We start from the raw sequence: 17,108 nt of genomic DNA, 5'->3' as shown, positions 1-17,108 counted from the left end.
AAGATATGTGCAACAGAGACTGATCCTTTAATCCAGACAGAACTACAAAACCTTCCACACTGCTCATATTACCTGCCATTTGCCCTAAGTCTGAAATGGAAGGGAAGTTAAGAGTTAAGATGGTTATTTATCCTTCAATATTTTATGGTCAGTGAGATCTGTGGGAGGGAGCTATTTTAAAGGCCAACAGTAAATATGAAAACCAAAACTTCCTGCTTTGAGACTAAAGGGAAAATAATTGTCAGATCTAAAATAGCAGAAATTGTACATTGGATAAATATTATTTGTTCTTGGGATGCAGAAGTCAAAGACTTGCATCATTAAAAAAACAATCTAATGGCAGAATAATAGTGACTTTTTTTGTTGTGTAATAGTAGTGAACAATGTCCCATAATAAAAGAAGCTGTTTCTAGATTCTGCATTTATTTTTTGAAATATTTTTGAGTATTTTAAAATGTACTTTTGCACAGCCCAATTTTTAACTGCTGTTTTCATGCTGCTGCATCCTGTCACTTTCTAATATGCAATTGACCAGGAATAGTGCAGAGCTCCAGAGCTAGAATCATGGAGATCAATATCACAGTAAGAAGGGGGTCGGCATGAACAAAATTTATCAGTAGCTTCTTAGCTTATTGTTGACGGGCTTTAAACAGGAAATATTCCTTCTATCCCTTTCCAAGGTTTAAACTGGTATTTACAATTTTAATCAAAGAATCTGATTTTGCAAACATGTACTATCAGGACAAGCGTGGTGCTTACTGTCAATGGGGCAATGTTGGTTGTAAGCATTATGCCTAGTAGTGAGTGAGTGAAGGATTAGGCCTCACCTGTGCAGAGCCCCACTGAAATAAAGTGCTGTTGCATATGGGTGTGCTGTGCATAGACAGATCTCTTTGCAAGTTCTGTTTATCTAGGTTCTGGTACTGCACACATCACAGAGGTATCTAACCATCTAAGGTTGTAGTTTTATTTTAATTACTCACCCTATTTTCAAGGAGCTTAAAATTTGACCAAAAAATCAGCTTTGGCTGAAATTTGACATGTAAAATTGCATATTAGGTTCAAACCTCTCATTATTATTCCTTTTTAGCATATTAAAACAAAAGTTTATTTAGTTTGGCCATTTCCATAAGTTACAAGTTTAAAAAAATTGATGCTTACTGCTTCAAAAATGGTTTTGATTTTGGAATTATTTAGCATTTAGGCCATAGTATGGTCTAATTGCTTTTGATATTTAAAAAATAAAATTAAAAATAGCTGAGAGATGGTGATTTATAAATTGGCTGTTGCACATGTAAAGTAAATTGTATCCCGTAATCACTCTTAAGGATCTTAACTACAGCTATCACATATCCTAAATACGTAATTACTGTGGAGCCTTTCTCATCTATCGGGTACATAATACTTGTTGTAAGAAAGGGGGAAAATGCAAATTTTATGTCCTGATACAATCCTACCTACATATTTGCAGGAACTTTATGCAAATGAGTAGTTCAAGGGGACCACTCACATGCGTAAAGATTGTGTATAATTTTTATAGGATGTGAACTTTTGCATCTGATCCTGCAAACATGCACATGAATTACTCCTAGTGGCATGGGTAATCACACTAAATTAAATGGGACTGCTCACAAGTTACCTGTGTGTGCTTCAGAATCAGACCCTTTAGCAAATAGTTTGCAAACAGTCATCAGCTCCTATTACTGTGCCTTTCTTACCTTGTTGTGGGATGAGTGAAACATATATGCTAACTTCCATTTGCGGATCTGCTACTGATATCAGTGGCAGTTTTGCTATATGAATCCAGGGCATAATATGGTCAGATGATTTCACCCTGCTCTAGTTGAAGGTGTGGCATCGTTTCCATTAAAACACCCCCCCCCCCCAAAAAAAAAAAAAAAAACCCTAAACGTTTGATGTTCAAAGGTTTTTAAAGCTTCTTGGTCAAACTCAGTCTAAGTGTGAACCCACTTCATATCCTGAATTAGCTCTAGAGTAATTCTACAGTAAAGTGAGACACTGGCCCTAGCTCTCAGTGATTTTGCTTTAAAGTGACCAGTTTGATAAATGATGTCCTTCCTAAAAGAGAAGACCACACTGCTACCTTGGGAACATTTAAAATTGAAATTTTAAAAAGTGTCAGATTTTCTTCTTTTCAAATAACATAAAAAAGGCAATTCAACCACAAAATTATTAAAATATGGTTAAGGGTCTCTATTAAAATCACAAAAGCAAGGAAATTCAGTCTTACCACTGAAATATATTTTTCAGTCTATTCTTCTTTGGGCTATATGAGGTATTTAAGCACTAAATTAGTGTCTTCCCTTAATGCTCGTGGCGGTGAAGAATACCGCTTAAAAAGTGGGAGCAATGCCTGTGTGGTGACTGCAGGAGCAAAGCCAATTCTGCTCTCAAAAGAGGGCAAAGTGATTCAACCCATTTCTGCTCTCAGTTATGCTGGTATAAATCCAGAGTAATTCCAGTGGAATCAGGTGCTCAAGTACCATGGTTATTGGCAGCCTTATAGAAGCTAACATAGGTTCTGGTTTAACACTGGTACAACTGAGAACAAATTATGGACCTTCTCTTATACTCATGCCAAAACAAACAAACAAACAAAAAACATGAGGAAGCATATAGGTAACTTCCCAAATACAGGATTTCAGGGCTGATTGTTTCTTAGATTTTAATTTTAACTTTGTCTTTCCTTGTTATTGGTTTATCACACCTTTAGCATTAGTCAGGCACCATATGTATGTTTATGAATAGGGAAGTATACTTGGGTTTGATTATTTTTTTCCAGAAGGCTTTAGCTCCTCAACTCCATTTGGAAGTTAATGGAAGCTGTGGGTGCTCAGCACCTCTGAAAATCAGGGGTATGTGTATGAGAATAGAGGAGAGGACAGTGATCTATACTTAACATAAGAGGGCACAAAAGAGTTTCATTTTGCTCAGAGGGATACTAAATTAGAGAGGGAATGGGGAGCAGAATTTTTATTTTCTTTGTGGATTTGCCTTGCTTGTGATTCTCCACTCATCCCCTCCCTCTGTATATAATGATCTTTAAAACACATTTGTTTACATTTTATTCTTTCCGTGTATCCATTTTGCCTATCAACAGCAACTCTAGGCGTATGGACAATTACAAAAACAAAACAAAAGCCCTCAACCATACAATAATGAAATACACACAGCATCCACATGATCCTACCAGAACCCAATTCCAGCTAGAACCTTCCACTCTGAACCAACACCCTTTTGAAAAGCGTTACCCCGTAGGGCTCTGAACTATAATAGTCATCATAATCACCTAAAGTATTTATTGATCTCAAAGGCTTTTCTTAAGAGTCCGTATTGGTGGTATTTAAAAAATATTTCAGTGTGTGTCCAGTTGTGACTAATTTAGTACACAGGCTACTTTGGATATTTTCCATCTTTTCTTGTATTGGGGGGGAGGGGAGGGGAGGGGGGTAGGATATGAGAAATGTAATGACTTTGTAATTGTTTATGTTCTGGTTTTCAGTCCTTTTTAAATAGTTAAAAACTATGGTCCACAGTTCTGAAACACTCAGTCAACATGAGTGCTTTTCTGAGTAGCCAGATTTAAGCCAATAGGAATACTCATATAGGTTACTCATACAGGTTAGTGTTTGCAGGAGGCCTATGATTCGATCAAGGGCCTTACTGATCTTACAGTCATTACTCAGCAACATGACCATTGTCTTCTCATATGGGACTTTGGCCTAATGAATGCAGACCACTTTGAAAGCAATAGGAGGTTTGTCATTGACTTCAGTGGGAACAGGATCAGGCCCCAAAACTGTGATCTCTAGTGCAGGGTCAGTAGTTAAAAGATTGAACTGTTTTCAAAAATGTATTCCTACGATTGGAAAGAAAAAATAATTGCACATTGTCTACACTCCAAACCCCTCTTTTTAATAAATTCAGGATTTTCTGTTTGTAGCCTGAGTGGAGTCAGGGTAGCAGCAGCAGCCTGAGATGTGGACAAATGGAAATCTATGAATGCTAAATACTTTCCAGGGAACAGTGATTGGTTTATTAAAGACAAACACAGCTCCCTCCTAGCGTTGGTGCTACTCTCTCTCTCTCTCTCTCTCTCTAAAGGCTTGGTGCAGCTTGTCAAAGGAGGTATTTCTCTCTTTCCCCTCCACTTCTCCCCTTAAACTATATATAGGACTGTTGTATTTTTTCTTCCAGCTTAGGTTGAGAGACTATATCTAGAATTGTATTAGCAATTCAGCCAGGCTTTGTTTGCCATTGTCTAGCCATTCCTACCTCCCTTACTCTCACCCAAGACTTATTTTGCTCCTATGGCTCTGATCAGGTGTTGAGGATGTAGCTTTTCAGTTTCACCCCATTAGATATGATTAACTAGTATTGTTCTTTTTCAATACTCCATTTCTTGTTCACATGGGACAGAGCCCCAGTAATATGAACCTGAAGTAATCTGAATCCAAAGCTGCCTCCCTGGCAAGGGCCATCCGCAGAGGCATCAGTGCAACTAAGATTCAGTCCCAGGCATCTCTTTCACTTGGCTTCTAGGGGAAATGGGGAGGGTGAGAACATGGGGCTGTGTGGCAAGAAATATGTAACAAAAGAAACTTCATTCATGTTATTTCCTGCTGTTCCGGGGGGAGGGGGGAGATAGATTCATCATCCTACTTGTATCAGTTTGCTTTTATGAATTTTTTTTTAATCTGTTCACTATATTGAAGTCTGGATTAAATAAATTTAAGAAAGAACGTACACTCACACAATTGGCCCCTACTTTGCCAGCAACCAAGTGATACAATGGTATTTACTGTAAACCTAAAGAAGGATCAGCCTCTCCACTAGGGTGTATATATTTTGTACATACACTGGATCGGTATGGTGTGTACATACATCTTATGTACAGTGTCTATCTATATAAAACATTTGTATTTAGCTATGTCTAGAGAGAGTATTAATGTAGGATACAACTGCAACATATTAGACGATCAGAAAAAGGTAGGTCTACTGTTCCTAGGAAAAGTTACCTTTTTAAAATGATTATATTCTCTTCGTCTTTCCAACAACCGTCACTACTTCACAGCTACAGAATAAGATCCCATACTTTCAAAAATACGAACAGCCCTCAAGTGTAATTCGTAATGTGTCCCCATGTGGAGTGGGTATACACATATGTATAATACACACACCCCACAATCAAGTTCCATATTTTTCCATCGGTGTCAGTTAAATCCCTATCGCTACCTATAAATCTTCCTTAGGGCGAGGAAAAAAACCAAACAGCCATTCCAGCATTTCCCCCAGAAACGCGCTGTCTCGAAACCCTAGCCCAGCTGGGCTGCAGGAGGAGCAGGCAATGCCTCCATATTGCACCATCAACTACACACAACCCCAGCTAGGCAGCGGCCCTCCGGAGAGCCAAGCGCTTCTCCGGCTGGAGAACACTGCGAAAGGACGGACCAGACCGTTCCGAACGGAGACAAGAGGTGACGAGAAACCCGCTGAGCTGGGTTCAAGGAGTTGCTAGTAGATTTGTGCCTATTGCCCGGGGCGGGGAGAGTTCAAACCCAAACAAAACAAAACAAAACCCCTCGGCTTTTCAGTGAATCTCCTCTCAGAAGCTTTGGGGATCCTGAAATACCGGGATCGCTATTAAACCCCAAATAGAAGATTAAATGATCATAATAAATAGGGTCTAAAATCAGCCAAAGGCCGGAGCTGAGGTTTGTTTTAAATGTCCCAGTTTATACACCACGCAAATAACGCAACATTTTTTTTGTAAAAATGTTTATTTAAACCTTTTTTTTCCTTTTACAACAATAAAATATTGCGTCAATATAAACCCCTGGACTAAAACTGGTCGACGATCAAACATTACAGCGAATCGTGTATTTTTAATTTTTTTACACCCATTTCGGCTTTTGGAAACCATTTTTTTTAAACATAACGTGGAATTTATTGAAAATAAATAATCGTTGGCAACGGCAATAGGCAATTTTGAATAAAATAGTTGAAAAAAGCAACCTTTAATGAAAATAGCGTTTATTATACATCAGTTACTAAATGAATAAACTAAATGATCTGTCTTTAAATTAATAACTTCCAAAAAACGTTTAATATACAAAACTGTACAGGTATAAAGTTGGCAGAAATAGTCAGGTCCTCAGTGTCGACATTTTAGCGCTTACTGAAAAATACTTGAAAAATATAAATGTCAAAATGAAAATCTTAATGTTGGGGAGGGGGGGGGGAGGATCCGGGGAGCGAGGTAATGCAATTTGCCAATATATCTGCAGCTTCAGGGATGCAAAGCGGCAGCAGGGTCAACATGGGCCTTCCGTCCTAGCTACCAGTATGTCTCCCCTCCCAGAGCTCAGCCAAAAACTGCGGGAGGCAGGGCTGGCTTGCCTTTAAGTTGTATGGTTTTGTGTGTGGGTCTCCAGATAGCGAGCTGTGTGTGCGAGTGTATAAATAACACAATATTATACACACACGCACACAACCAGGCGGGAGTATCCCGCCTCTATGGAGACAGTCATTTTACAGTGTGTTTGGATCAATATTTGTGTATTGTGTGGGTTTAGAATGTGTGATTGTCCGTGTGTGTGTGTGTGTGTGTGTAGCTGGATATATACACACTCGTCTGTATACACTCACACATATATAGTATGTATATACATATTTACACACATACATACTACATATCTGTGTACACACACAGAATACATCTCTACTGAAGGCTGGGAAGAAGGGAAGAATACAGCACCGCTCCTTCATATGCCAGAAAAAAAATGGTTACACTTTTTTAGCATTTGTATTCACTTGCCTTTTTTGTTTATATGTTTAATAAAAAGCTTTTCAACAAATCTAGCATTTCCCTGTGAGACGAAAATAAGCTCAGCATGAAACAAAGGCGGGCATTTCCCCGAAATTCATTGAGATACCTCAGAATCCCTCTTTAATATTGAAACAAAAATACAGAGAAACTGATTTCTGAAGCCAAAGCGCAGAATTATTAAGGTGTTTTACTACAGACCTTCGCAGTCTGCCGCTGATCAGAAGCCCAACACGTTTTCAGAAAGAAAAGAAGGGACAAATCCTTTATTTTAGTTGCAATGCTTAATTTCAGGTCTCTTTTTTTTCCTCCGTGGAGGAGGGAACAGGGAGTCGGGGGATTTATTTCGGAATTTCAATCTGAACCATGTCGTGGTTTTAGGAAGTTATTTGAAAAGAAGGAAAAGCTGCAACAAAATCAGTCTGTTATTCTTCACAACGTGCAAGCGGCAGTCAGCTGTGTTACAGTCAAAGGAGGCACAACTTCCTGCCTTTGGGGTGCAGAAGGGGGACCCCACTCCTCTAGTATGGAATTTGGGGGAATGAAGGGAAGCGAAGGGAAGTACCCCTTCTCCCCACTACAGTAACAGTGATATGCCCAATACATGGAGGGGGGGGGGGAATGATGACTGATCAATTCGGTACAAATTATGCCACAAATATTGTGTACAGTTTGTAGTAAAACACCTCAGACATTTAAAAACGCTATATAAGTCTTTAAAAATGCAAAACTAGTCTATTGTAAAACAGATTCACCTGAAATACAGCTGATATAACCAAGGCGCTGGAAGGTTATTCATAGGCACACATCTGTCTTTTTTTTTCTTTTCTTCCTAGTGGAGACCGAAAACAAACCTTGTTTGATAGTAAACAATATGTACTGATCAGCGAAAAGGTTTGAGAGAAAATATTGCCCAGGAGGAAGAGCAGGAAGCCCCGTGCTCTAAGTCTTCGAGTATTTGTTTTTGTTTCCTCTTTAAGCATAAGTTAAAACCCTCTTAGAAAATCCGCGCTGTTCCCAGTCCTGTCTGCGAGCCGAGCCCTATAGTCAAAGATCATGGCAGGATGTGTCTGTTTTCACGTTATGAGAATAAACCTCGTGCTGCTGCTGATCCCCTGGTGGAGTCATTCTTTTCTCTTTTTGTCTTCTGTTACAAAACCAGACACGCACCACTTCTTTCTCCAACTGCAGGCTGTCTGCCAAGGAGGAGATCTCTTGGGCTGCAGGTTTGGGACATTTAAGAAAATGAGTTTCCAAAACCCCTTTGACACTCACCTCTATCGAGGTTCTCTTCTTTCTTTTCCTGCCTTGGGCTGCTATTTTATCAATACTAGTCGGGCTGCCGGTAGATGAATCTGCCTCTTCTAGCCACTTGTTTAGCAGCGGTTTCAGTTTGCACATGTTCTTAAAGCTGAGCTGCAGAGCCTCAAACCTGCAGATAGTAGTCTGGGAGAAAACATTGCCATAGAGAGTCCCTAGTGCTAAGCCAACGTCTGCTTGAGTGAATCCCAACTTGATTCTCCTTTGTTTGAACTGCTTTGCAAACTGTTCCAACTCATCTGATGTCGGCGTCTCCTCGTCAGAGTGATCCTGACAGTGATGGGAGCCTATATCTCCATGATCTGCGGTGTCCCTCAGCACTGGGTGCAAGCTTTGGGTAGTGGCTGAGGCAGGAGGTGGTGTTAGACCCCCATGGTCCAACATGCCACTGACTGTGAAGCCAGGTTGCGAGTAGACATTAATAGGCTGTCCACTGGAGGTTATCGATGAGTTATGAGCTGGACTGGCTCCCCATGCGTTGGGATGATTTGTATGGGGCGAGTGGTGAGACACATGAGGCGACCTGTGATGGATGATTGCGCCAAGCTGGAGATCTTCTCTTCCTGGCTTCACGTCTTGCTGGTCGAGGGGGCTCGTCGCTAGCGTGGAGGACCACGGAGTCCCATCACTGAGGCTGGTCACCCAGTGGTGTCCGAGCGGATGCCCATTGCTAGGAACTCCCTGTAAGTAGTCACTTTGGAGAAGTTTTTGAGGGTTTCTGAAAGGACTCCCTTGCTGCATGCCCGCAGAGTCTGCATGGACTAAGGAGCTGGAACTGAGAATGCTGTAGGGATTAGAGGCAGCTGTGGCCATGGTTGGTGTAGATCCCCTACTAGTTATAATGTGGCAAAGGGAGCAGCTTCAGCCTTTGACATCTACCAGGCAAGGGAGCCAAATCAGCAACCACAGAGTTATTGGCAGCGCTGCTGGCCAATGACAGCATTTCATCTGTCGGGAAGCTTTGGCTGCGCCAATGAGGGGTGAAGAGGCAGGTCGCGCTGTCCAAATTAGGTTTGCGAAACCCAGGAGTTAAAGTGAGTCTGAAGCAGGAAGTGAATCAATCTTTAGGCTCCATTGGTTGCTGCTAGCTAGCTGTCCACGGTTCATTTGTTTAACTCTTTCTTCACTGCATGCCAAGATTTGTTTTTAAGATCTTAGGGGAGGGGTGGGGGGATGACAGAGCATGGTTTAAATTTGTAGTGATTAATTCCAGGTACAGCAAAAACCAGAGGTTAAATGCCGGCACCGAAGACTGACAATCTATCCTTAGCACAGTTCATACGGACTCCCCAATCCGTCCAGCATTGTAAATGCAACATGAAGGTAATTGTGAGATGATAAACTATAGATTTATATACACAAAAACACCCCACACACAAACAAAACACCCAAACAACCCCCCTCAGACACCTAAAAGCCACCACGTCTCAATCTTTACATTTAAGGTACATATCCTATAGTCAGGAAAATTAATGAATATACCCCGCCCTAAAATAGGATTTAAAAACGAGTTAAAGGGAATATTTTCTAGAGGGCAGAGCTTTATTACAAATTATTTTTTTTATTTTGTTGTTTGTTAACCAACAGTCAAACTCTTCCCTGATTTAAATACAAATCTTACAAGCTAGTAATATCATTGTTATTCTCAAATTTACCTCCCCGATCGTCTGGTCAATTGGGGTCCTTGCTTTTATGCCTATTACATGTCATTTCAGATCAGCAGTTCGACAACTTCTAAATCCCACAGCCACTAAGCACTCCTTCTAGGACGACACACTTCTGCAAGGCTCCAAAATATGTACAATATATTTCCTCTTTCCGGATAATTTAGTTCACTGGGATACGTTTTGCCCATTTAGGAAATGAAAAGGTGCTTTCCAATATTTGTTTAAATAAATTATAATGATTTCTCTTCTCCATCAAAGTTTGAAATAGAAAAAGAAATTAATGAGGTGTATCTTCACTAAACACTATCCTAGGTATATGAATTTTATGTTGCTCTGTGCAAGAAAAGGGAAATATATTTTGGTGACCAGGCAAAACAATAAGAGTGTGAGAGAGAATGGGAAATGTTAAATTTTCTCTCAAGTTCAATTTCAAATCATCTGTAAGTTAGGGTGGGGGGAAAACATTGTGTTTCATGCTTCCTCTTTCAAATGTTCTGCTAAGGAGTAGAGTTAGACAAATCTGGGTATTTCAGATTTCTTGTAGTGCTCAAGCAGAGAAAATTAAACACCTAATACCTTAGAAAATCTCTGAAGTTAAAAAATGACCTTTCCTTGCATAATTTTGGAGGTAACCTAGCTGCGTAATTATATTTGCACTTACAGAAGACTGCATCAGAGTTCCCTTATTGGTTTGAAATTCCATTAAATATATTGCAAGAGCTCCTAGGTTAAGCTTGATTTAAATTTGCATACATTTTCATATATTTAGCAGAAATAAAAGAAGGCTTGCAGCTACCAGAAAGTCATTAAGGCATTAGTTTCTCTGAGAAGACAGATCTGGAGAAAATTCAAGAAAATGAATCTCTCTCTTTATATATAAACAAGGTGAGCTTTCCTCTGATTCCTTCATAGCTAAGCAACATCAGTTTCTTCTTCTTCATAATAATAATAATTAATAATAATTTCTCATCGAAGCCTAAACCAGCACATCTGATATTTGTAAAATTGAATGTAATTATTAAAAAGATGCATGTGGTAAATTGTTTGAAATAGATTCGATATTTCTAAAAAATAAGTTATGGAGAAAGATGCTCATTTCCTCTGTGTTTTCTACCGAATTAGGAATGTGCTTTTACATAAAGGGCAATGCCATTCTTGTATTGATGGTGCTCCGTTTTCAGGGTTTTCGCCGCTTTTAACCTAGATGTTTATTGTATTGTATCTATTTGTTTATTTTGAGGCCACTTTTGCAGCGAAGTGGGGTCCCTGCCCCCTTTGAGAGTTGCGGTGCAGTTGGTGACTGCCTCTAAAATCGAACTTCGGGAAACTTTTCAGGTGCAGGGGAGGCGGCTCGCTTGGAAAATCGTTGGAAAGCGTGTTGTGAAGGGTCAGTTGAGAGGTCAGAAGATGAAAAATGTCTCTGCAAAAGAGAACGATAGCCCCTTTGCCCATTTCAAAGCGACATTTCTGACGGCAAAATTCCTAGTCAGACTCCAGCCATTCAGACTGCGGTTGATCATATGTATGGAAAGATATGAAAATAGACTACACAAGACTTTTAACATAAATATTACCGGTGCCTGATGCCTGGTGGTGGTAGTGGGAGAGAACTAATACTATGTTATAAATGTAACTAAATTATTTAAAATTAATTTGCACTCTAGATTCTAAAATATTTTTTTCCAGTCCTTCTGCTCTTGAAAATGAATGTTCAGATGAGCCGTTTAATTAAAGTCGAGCCTTTAACGGGGAAATAAAACCCTGAATATCAGATTTTAATATTTTTTTAAAAATGTAACCAAGCCAGAACCCAGCGCCATAACGGTGAGCTCCTGGTAGACTCCGATCTCGCCTATAGGAGAATATGCTTTATTTTAAAGTCTTTTTATCTGCATATAGTTAAATCTTCTTGCTGTTCTAACTAATCTGCTGGAGAGGGTTTCTTTAGCTCTTTCCTGTCAGTCTAACTTCCCAAGTGTAACAGATGCCGCTCTCAAGCGGTCCTTTCTGCTGCTTTTCTTTATTCAGCCTCGCATATTTCTCCCCATGATCTGGGTTTCCATAGAGAGAGGAATAAAAGGGGGACCATGGCCACAAATCCCCTGTCCCATGCAGAATAAAAGAGCCTTATTCAATAGACGACCCCGTCTGGACATGGGAGAAAAATAAGTACATGCAAAGCTACTGTTGCAAGAATTTGTAACTTATTTTTCATAGACTGAGACCCATTAAAGTACTAAAAGTTTCTGGGTCTGGACTCTGCTCTTCAGCTGTTTGGCTAGAGATGCCTTTTCACTCGAAAGATCCATGTTTACCCAACAAATAACTAGATTTAATATTTTTTTTCTGCTAAATCTCTGCCATGAATAACAATAGCTCAAGGAGCCTGCCGTTTTGGGGAAGCTAGAAGTCGCTATAGAGAGAAACCACCATTGAAGTAGAGGAGCTGTAATTGTGTCGAGTCCACACACTTTCCAAAGTAAAAGGCAGGACCGTTGAGTTTCTCAGGTCACCTCAGTACATGGCTCAAACTTTCTTTCTGGTGGTTATTGGGCTGACGGCGGTACCAGCCAACAAAGCGTTAAATCAAAGTCTGCAGGGCGAGTGGATTTGCAACTCCTTGTTCTTGTGGGCACTTGTAATAAAGCTTGTCGTGGGCGCCTCTGTTAGAGGAGAGGAATGGCTCGCCAAAGCCAGGAAACACAGGTTTCCCTTTAAGAAGCGGTTACTGTAAAACAATGCGTGTGTGTGTGTATTGTTATAGCTATGTCTATAGACACATGTATATAGTATAATTCGCTGACAGGAGCTATCCAAGGAGTACTGAGACTGGGTTTATTATCCTGGCAAGATTTGATTCTATTTTAGAGATGTTGCCATTATTCATCTGCAGGGGGAAAAGTGGTCTAGAAGGGGGTTCGTTTTGATTGTGTTTAATACAGCATGAAGCTCCAGGCGGTAAGCTCTGGCTCAGTGTCGTGACCCCTACATTGAAAACTTCACCTTCAACACAAGTTCACTTTAGAGACAGTTCGAGTTAGATTGGACTTGGTGGGAACAAGTTTACATTTCAAAACAGAATCAGTCATAACGGGGCCTGGGGTATGGGAGGGACAAGTTAACTGTTTCTTACATCAGGAGTGAAGTTTTTTAATTGTGTACACTGAACCCCCGCTCACCAGATGGATAGCTGAAAACAGGCTACTGTACCTCCCGAGTTAGCCTTCTAAAAACCCTGCCTGCATGGGGGAAGGTAAGGAGGAAAAGGAGAATTTACAGAGTATTACCAGAAATTAGCCAATACCGACACAAGCCCAATTAATTCCCTTTTTGGGTCTCTGTTGGCTGTTCTCGAACGTGAGTAAATGCTGTGCTGCGAGGGAGACACCGCATAGTGCGATCTCAGCACCACTGCCAGGCGAAGGACAGACACTGCAAATTAAAATATTCCTAATGTAAGTTTTAACGCAACCCCCCCAAATCTCTAGGAACACGAGCCCTTCAGTAATAGCCCCAGCACTGACGGAGCATTGTTGTGGTGGGGGTTGGTTCTGCATTATGGACAGAGGATGGGGAGGGACAATAAAGCAAGTCACTGGCAGAGAAAACCACAAGGTAAATAACATTTGTATTCTAACCGCTGCATTCTCCAAATAGGTTTCATGCGACTCCTCGCCGCTCTGCTCGAGTCACCTGTTATTTTCACTGGTCCATTGTTAATGTCTGAGAAATGTACTTGCCGGCAAAAAGAAAACGTGTTCATTTGTGCACCATCACGTCTTGTGAAGGTCACTGTGATTTTTGGCTTTGGTTAATTTGTAGCAGGTATCGTAGCTAACATTTGGTTAATTTGCCATTTAGATAGAAAATATTCTGGAGAATCTCTCTAGAATGCAAATGTTGACACTAGAACCTGTCTTGCCTTTTATTACAATCAGAGCATTTGAACGTCGGGTTTGTTGTTCTTAATCCAGAAATATGGGTGGTAAAAAAAGGACCCAGATTTTTCGGGCTGAAGTCTTAAAATGTTTGTGAGGCTCCGGTACACAGTATTTTGAAGTGGGCGGATCAGTTTCTCAGACGTCTGTAAATCGGTTATTTACCTCTACACCAGTTTTTAAGGTCACGTAAAGAATGGCGTAGAAATTTTTTAAGGTCACAAGGAGCTGCACACAATTGCAGTCCCCTTCCCCTTTCCGTATTCACTTTTCTGATACTGTGATCATTCGAATATATGTCTGTGTGCGTCTGTCTGTGATGATTTCATAGTTAATTGAGATTCTGAGATTTTTTTAACGTGTGTTCAACACACCTTCCAAACCTATGTAAGTCCTCAATTTCGATCTTTTCTTAGCAGTGTAAATGTGTAGGCAATAATGACCATATACACTTAAAGAAACAGAAACTAATTCAGTCTCAAAATCAAAAGCCACGTTGTGCATATTTTAAAAATAATTACAATTCAATTCCTTTATATACCGATTTCTGTTCAGGAATGCTTGCAACAAAATGGATTGGATCTGAAAATGCACTAAATGGTACACTATTTAACCTCTGCTGACTAATGGGACATCGAAGACAAATAGCTCTCTTCCTCGGATGACAAATACCTGTATTGGTGTTTATTAGCTCGACGAATAATTTCAGTTTGATTTTTTTTTTTTTGGCTGTTCATTTCTCCAGCTTTATCACTCCGCGTGCACATGATTCAATGGTACTGATGATCCAGAGACCTGTGTGTCTCTTGCACTTTGGAAGTACTTCATCATTCTGAGGATAATATATATTTATTGTCCAGTTGATTTTTTTTTTCTGGAAGAGGAAATGTTTATGGTCCAATAGGAAGTTTATTCACTGTTACACGTACATTGGCGCAATCAATCCCGAAATGAGAATTGAACGTTCAAACCATATTAAGTATCTAAAAGGCATTTTTATCTAAAATGCATCCACACGATGTGTGTTTAAAAAAAATGTAGAGGGATGAGACATTGCTTGGTCATCTAAGACATTTCCTTTGCAGCTGAATGTTTTGTAGCAGCCTTGTTTGTTGCTTGTGTTAGTGGCTGTACGTTCACGTGTTTGGGATGTGCAGGGACTAGCATGAATCTGCCTTTGGCAAGAAACATGGCAATGAATCGGTGGAGAGAAAGGAGGCTGCAGAACCAAAACAAAGATTTCAGACAAGTGACAAATAAGAACGTAGCAGGGACGTCCACGGCGAACTCCTAGAGATTCAGAGCTGTCTGTTTCCAAGGCACTCACAACCTGTTGTATAGGAAGGGGGTTCGGGTAATTGGGGGTCATTCCTTAGTTGGATTCCGGTGTATAACGGGTCCTTTGCAAACCCCACAAGGGGCGAGCTGGCGAGCAGTGCGTGGGGGCAAAAGAAGGATGAAACGTCTAGGCTTCTGGTGCAACTACTGGGCGAAGGGCAGTGTAAATGTTGGGGGGAGGGGCGGAGGGTGACTTGCAATGGGTTGCGCCTGGTGCCTGCAGCGCCTAGCTGCGGTAGCACAACCCAGGCACCGGCTGCACTTCCTTGCACCAGCCCAGCCTGCAGGAGCGGCCGGTGCGTGTCACCGTTTCCCCAGCACGCTGCTGCTGCCTCCCGGACGTGGAGCCGCCCCTCCGTGGAGGGCTCCTCTCCGTCCCGCTGCCCCGAGGGCCGCCGCCGCTCCCCCAGTCCCACTGACCAAGCGCTGCCCCGCTCTGTGCAGCCGGGAGGGGAAGGGCAGCAGCCTCCCGCGAACGCTGCTCTGAATGGGAGAAGCCCTCGGCGTAACGCGCCCGCATTTCCTATGGAGCCGAGCCTGCGGCCACGAACGAGTTAATCCTGGTCCTGTCAAGGGCAGCAGTGTCCAGACTTTGAGTTTAACCCACCTAATCTTCATGAAAGGAGCAATTTTCTTTCCTTGAACAACAAAGGCCACCAGTAAAACCCCGAGCTGCTGCAAACAGAACTTGTTTGCGATTTTAATAGAGCAAGATGATGCTCTGAAATGCAAATCTAGCAAGACTTCAGCCAACTGGAGAAAGACTTTTCTTTCCCGATTTCCAGTTTCTGTTACAGCCTCTGGATTTTTATTTGCCACTGAACTCTGATTAAATCCAATCAAGATTTCATTGCTCTCCCCTTTAAAATGAGAATCATAGAGCTGAGATATACAGTACACTCCTATACATAGGGGATGCAGAGATGGACATATTGATCTCTCTAGTCTTGCTTTTCACTATCTCTTCATCCAGCTAATCGATCAGAGTGTGCACATATGAGGTGAATATATGTGTATATAGGACATAACATCTAGGCCAAGTGCATCTCTACAATTCTCTAGAATACACTTAGAAAGGGAAAATTAGATTTAATAAACATTTGGAAACAAATTCATCTGAACAAATGCAAAGCAGTATGAATAATAAGTTATACGCCAAAGGGCAAATAAAAATGCAGAAGGATGAATAGATATGAGGTGGAAAAAATCAGTCTCTTCGCTGCTGAGGTTACAAGTTTGTAAATATTATTGTTCCTTATGTTAAAAATAAAAATGTCTAAATCCCTGAATGGAAAAGAAGAATGTAAGTAGGCGAATAAACACTGGAGAGAAGACTCTTTGTCAGCATCATAGGTGGGGATGGGATCTTCAAAGGCCTTTCTCGCAAGGAGTGAGTGAGTGCCCCTTTTGAAATATAGCCCAGCCTAGTTGCTAATTGGATCGAACCCACTGGCACGTCGGAAACCATTGGTACCAAGTGTTTCTCTCTCCTGCCCCCCAAAAATATGAAGAAGGAAAACCCAGTTCCGTGGAACCCTTTCAGGAATGTCCCCCTTAGTTCTAGTAACCTCAGCATGAATTTGGGGCTGTGAAGCGATTAGTCTTTGCCGTGCTTGGGAATTAAAAGCGGGAAGAACAGAAAATGCACTCTGCAAACTTTTAATGAAATTACTGGCGGTATCGATTTTATTTTTATTGGGCTTCAGACATTTTAAAGAATGTCCCTGGCGTGGGGAGAGGGAGAAGGGAACAAAGCTGTCTGACCTCTATTGGACACTGAATTATTTCATATTTTAGAAAATAAACTGCGTATATTAAAAAAAAATCTTAGAGATAAGGCGGCTCACTTGGAGGTTTGGAGACAATCTAATAAAGTTTTGGATTTATAGATGGAGAAACTACAGGAGTAGTTTTATAGGCCTTAGATATTCATCTGCAAATAAGATCTCGTATTCATCTAAGAGTTATCCGAATAGGAAACCAGCATAATCTCTGCTA

The 17,108-nt window shown here is 40.9% G+C and overlaps 1 protein-coding gene and 1 long non-coding RNA gene across 2 annotated transcripts in view; one reads left to right on the top strand and one right to left on the bottom strand.

Moving 5' to 3' along the window:
• Positions 1–5,808: 5,808 nt before the first annotated feature.
• POU3F4 (POU class 3 homeobox 4) lies at positions 5,809–8,981 on the bottom strand. Its single transcript, XM_054038761.1, has one exon. The coding sequence runs from the start codon at positions 8,978–8,980 to the stop codon at positions 7,895–7,897; it is 1,086 nt and encodes a 361-aa protein (XP_053894736.1). The 5' UTR covers position 8,981; the 3' UTR covers positions 5,809–7,894.
• Positions 8,982–10,658: 1,677 nt separating this feature from the next.
• Positions 10,659–17,108, top strand: part of LOC128842661 (uncharacterized) — a 121,246-nt gene continuing 114,796 nt past the window's right edge. The window contains exon 1 of the long non-coding RNA XR_008446084.1: positions 10,659–10,719. This is a non-coding gene — a long non-coding RNA (uncharacterized LOC128842661). The remainder of the gene's footprint in view (positions 10,720–17,108) is intronic.

Source organism: Malaclemys terrapin, chromosome 9 (assembly GCF_027887155.1).
Source record: "Malaclemys terrapin pileata isolate rMalTer1 chromosome 9, rMalTer1.hap1, whole genome shotgun sequence".
In the NCBI taxonomy this organism is placed as follows: Eukaryota; Metazoa; Chordata; order Testudines; family Emydidae; genus Malaclemys; species Malaclemys terrapin.
Note: the sequence above shows the minus strand (reverse complement) of the source record. Positions and strands in the feature narration are given on the sequence as shown.

Coding starts and splice junctions, on each gene's coding strand:
- POU3F4 (XM_054038761.1), bottom strand. CDS start 8,980: ATGGCCACAGCTGCCTCTAATCCCTACAGCATTCTCAGTTCCAGCTCC.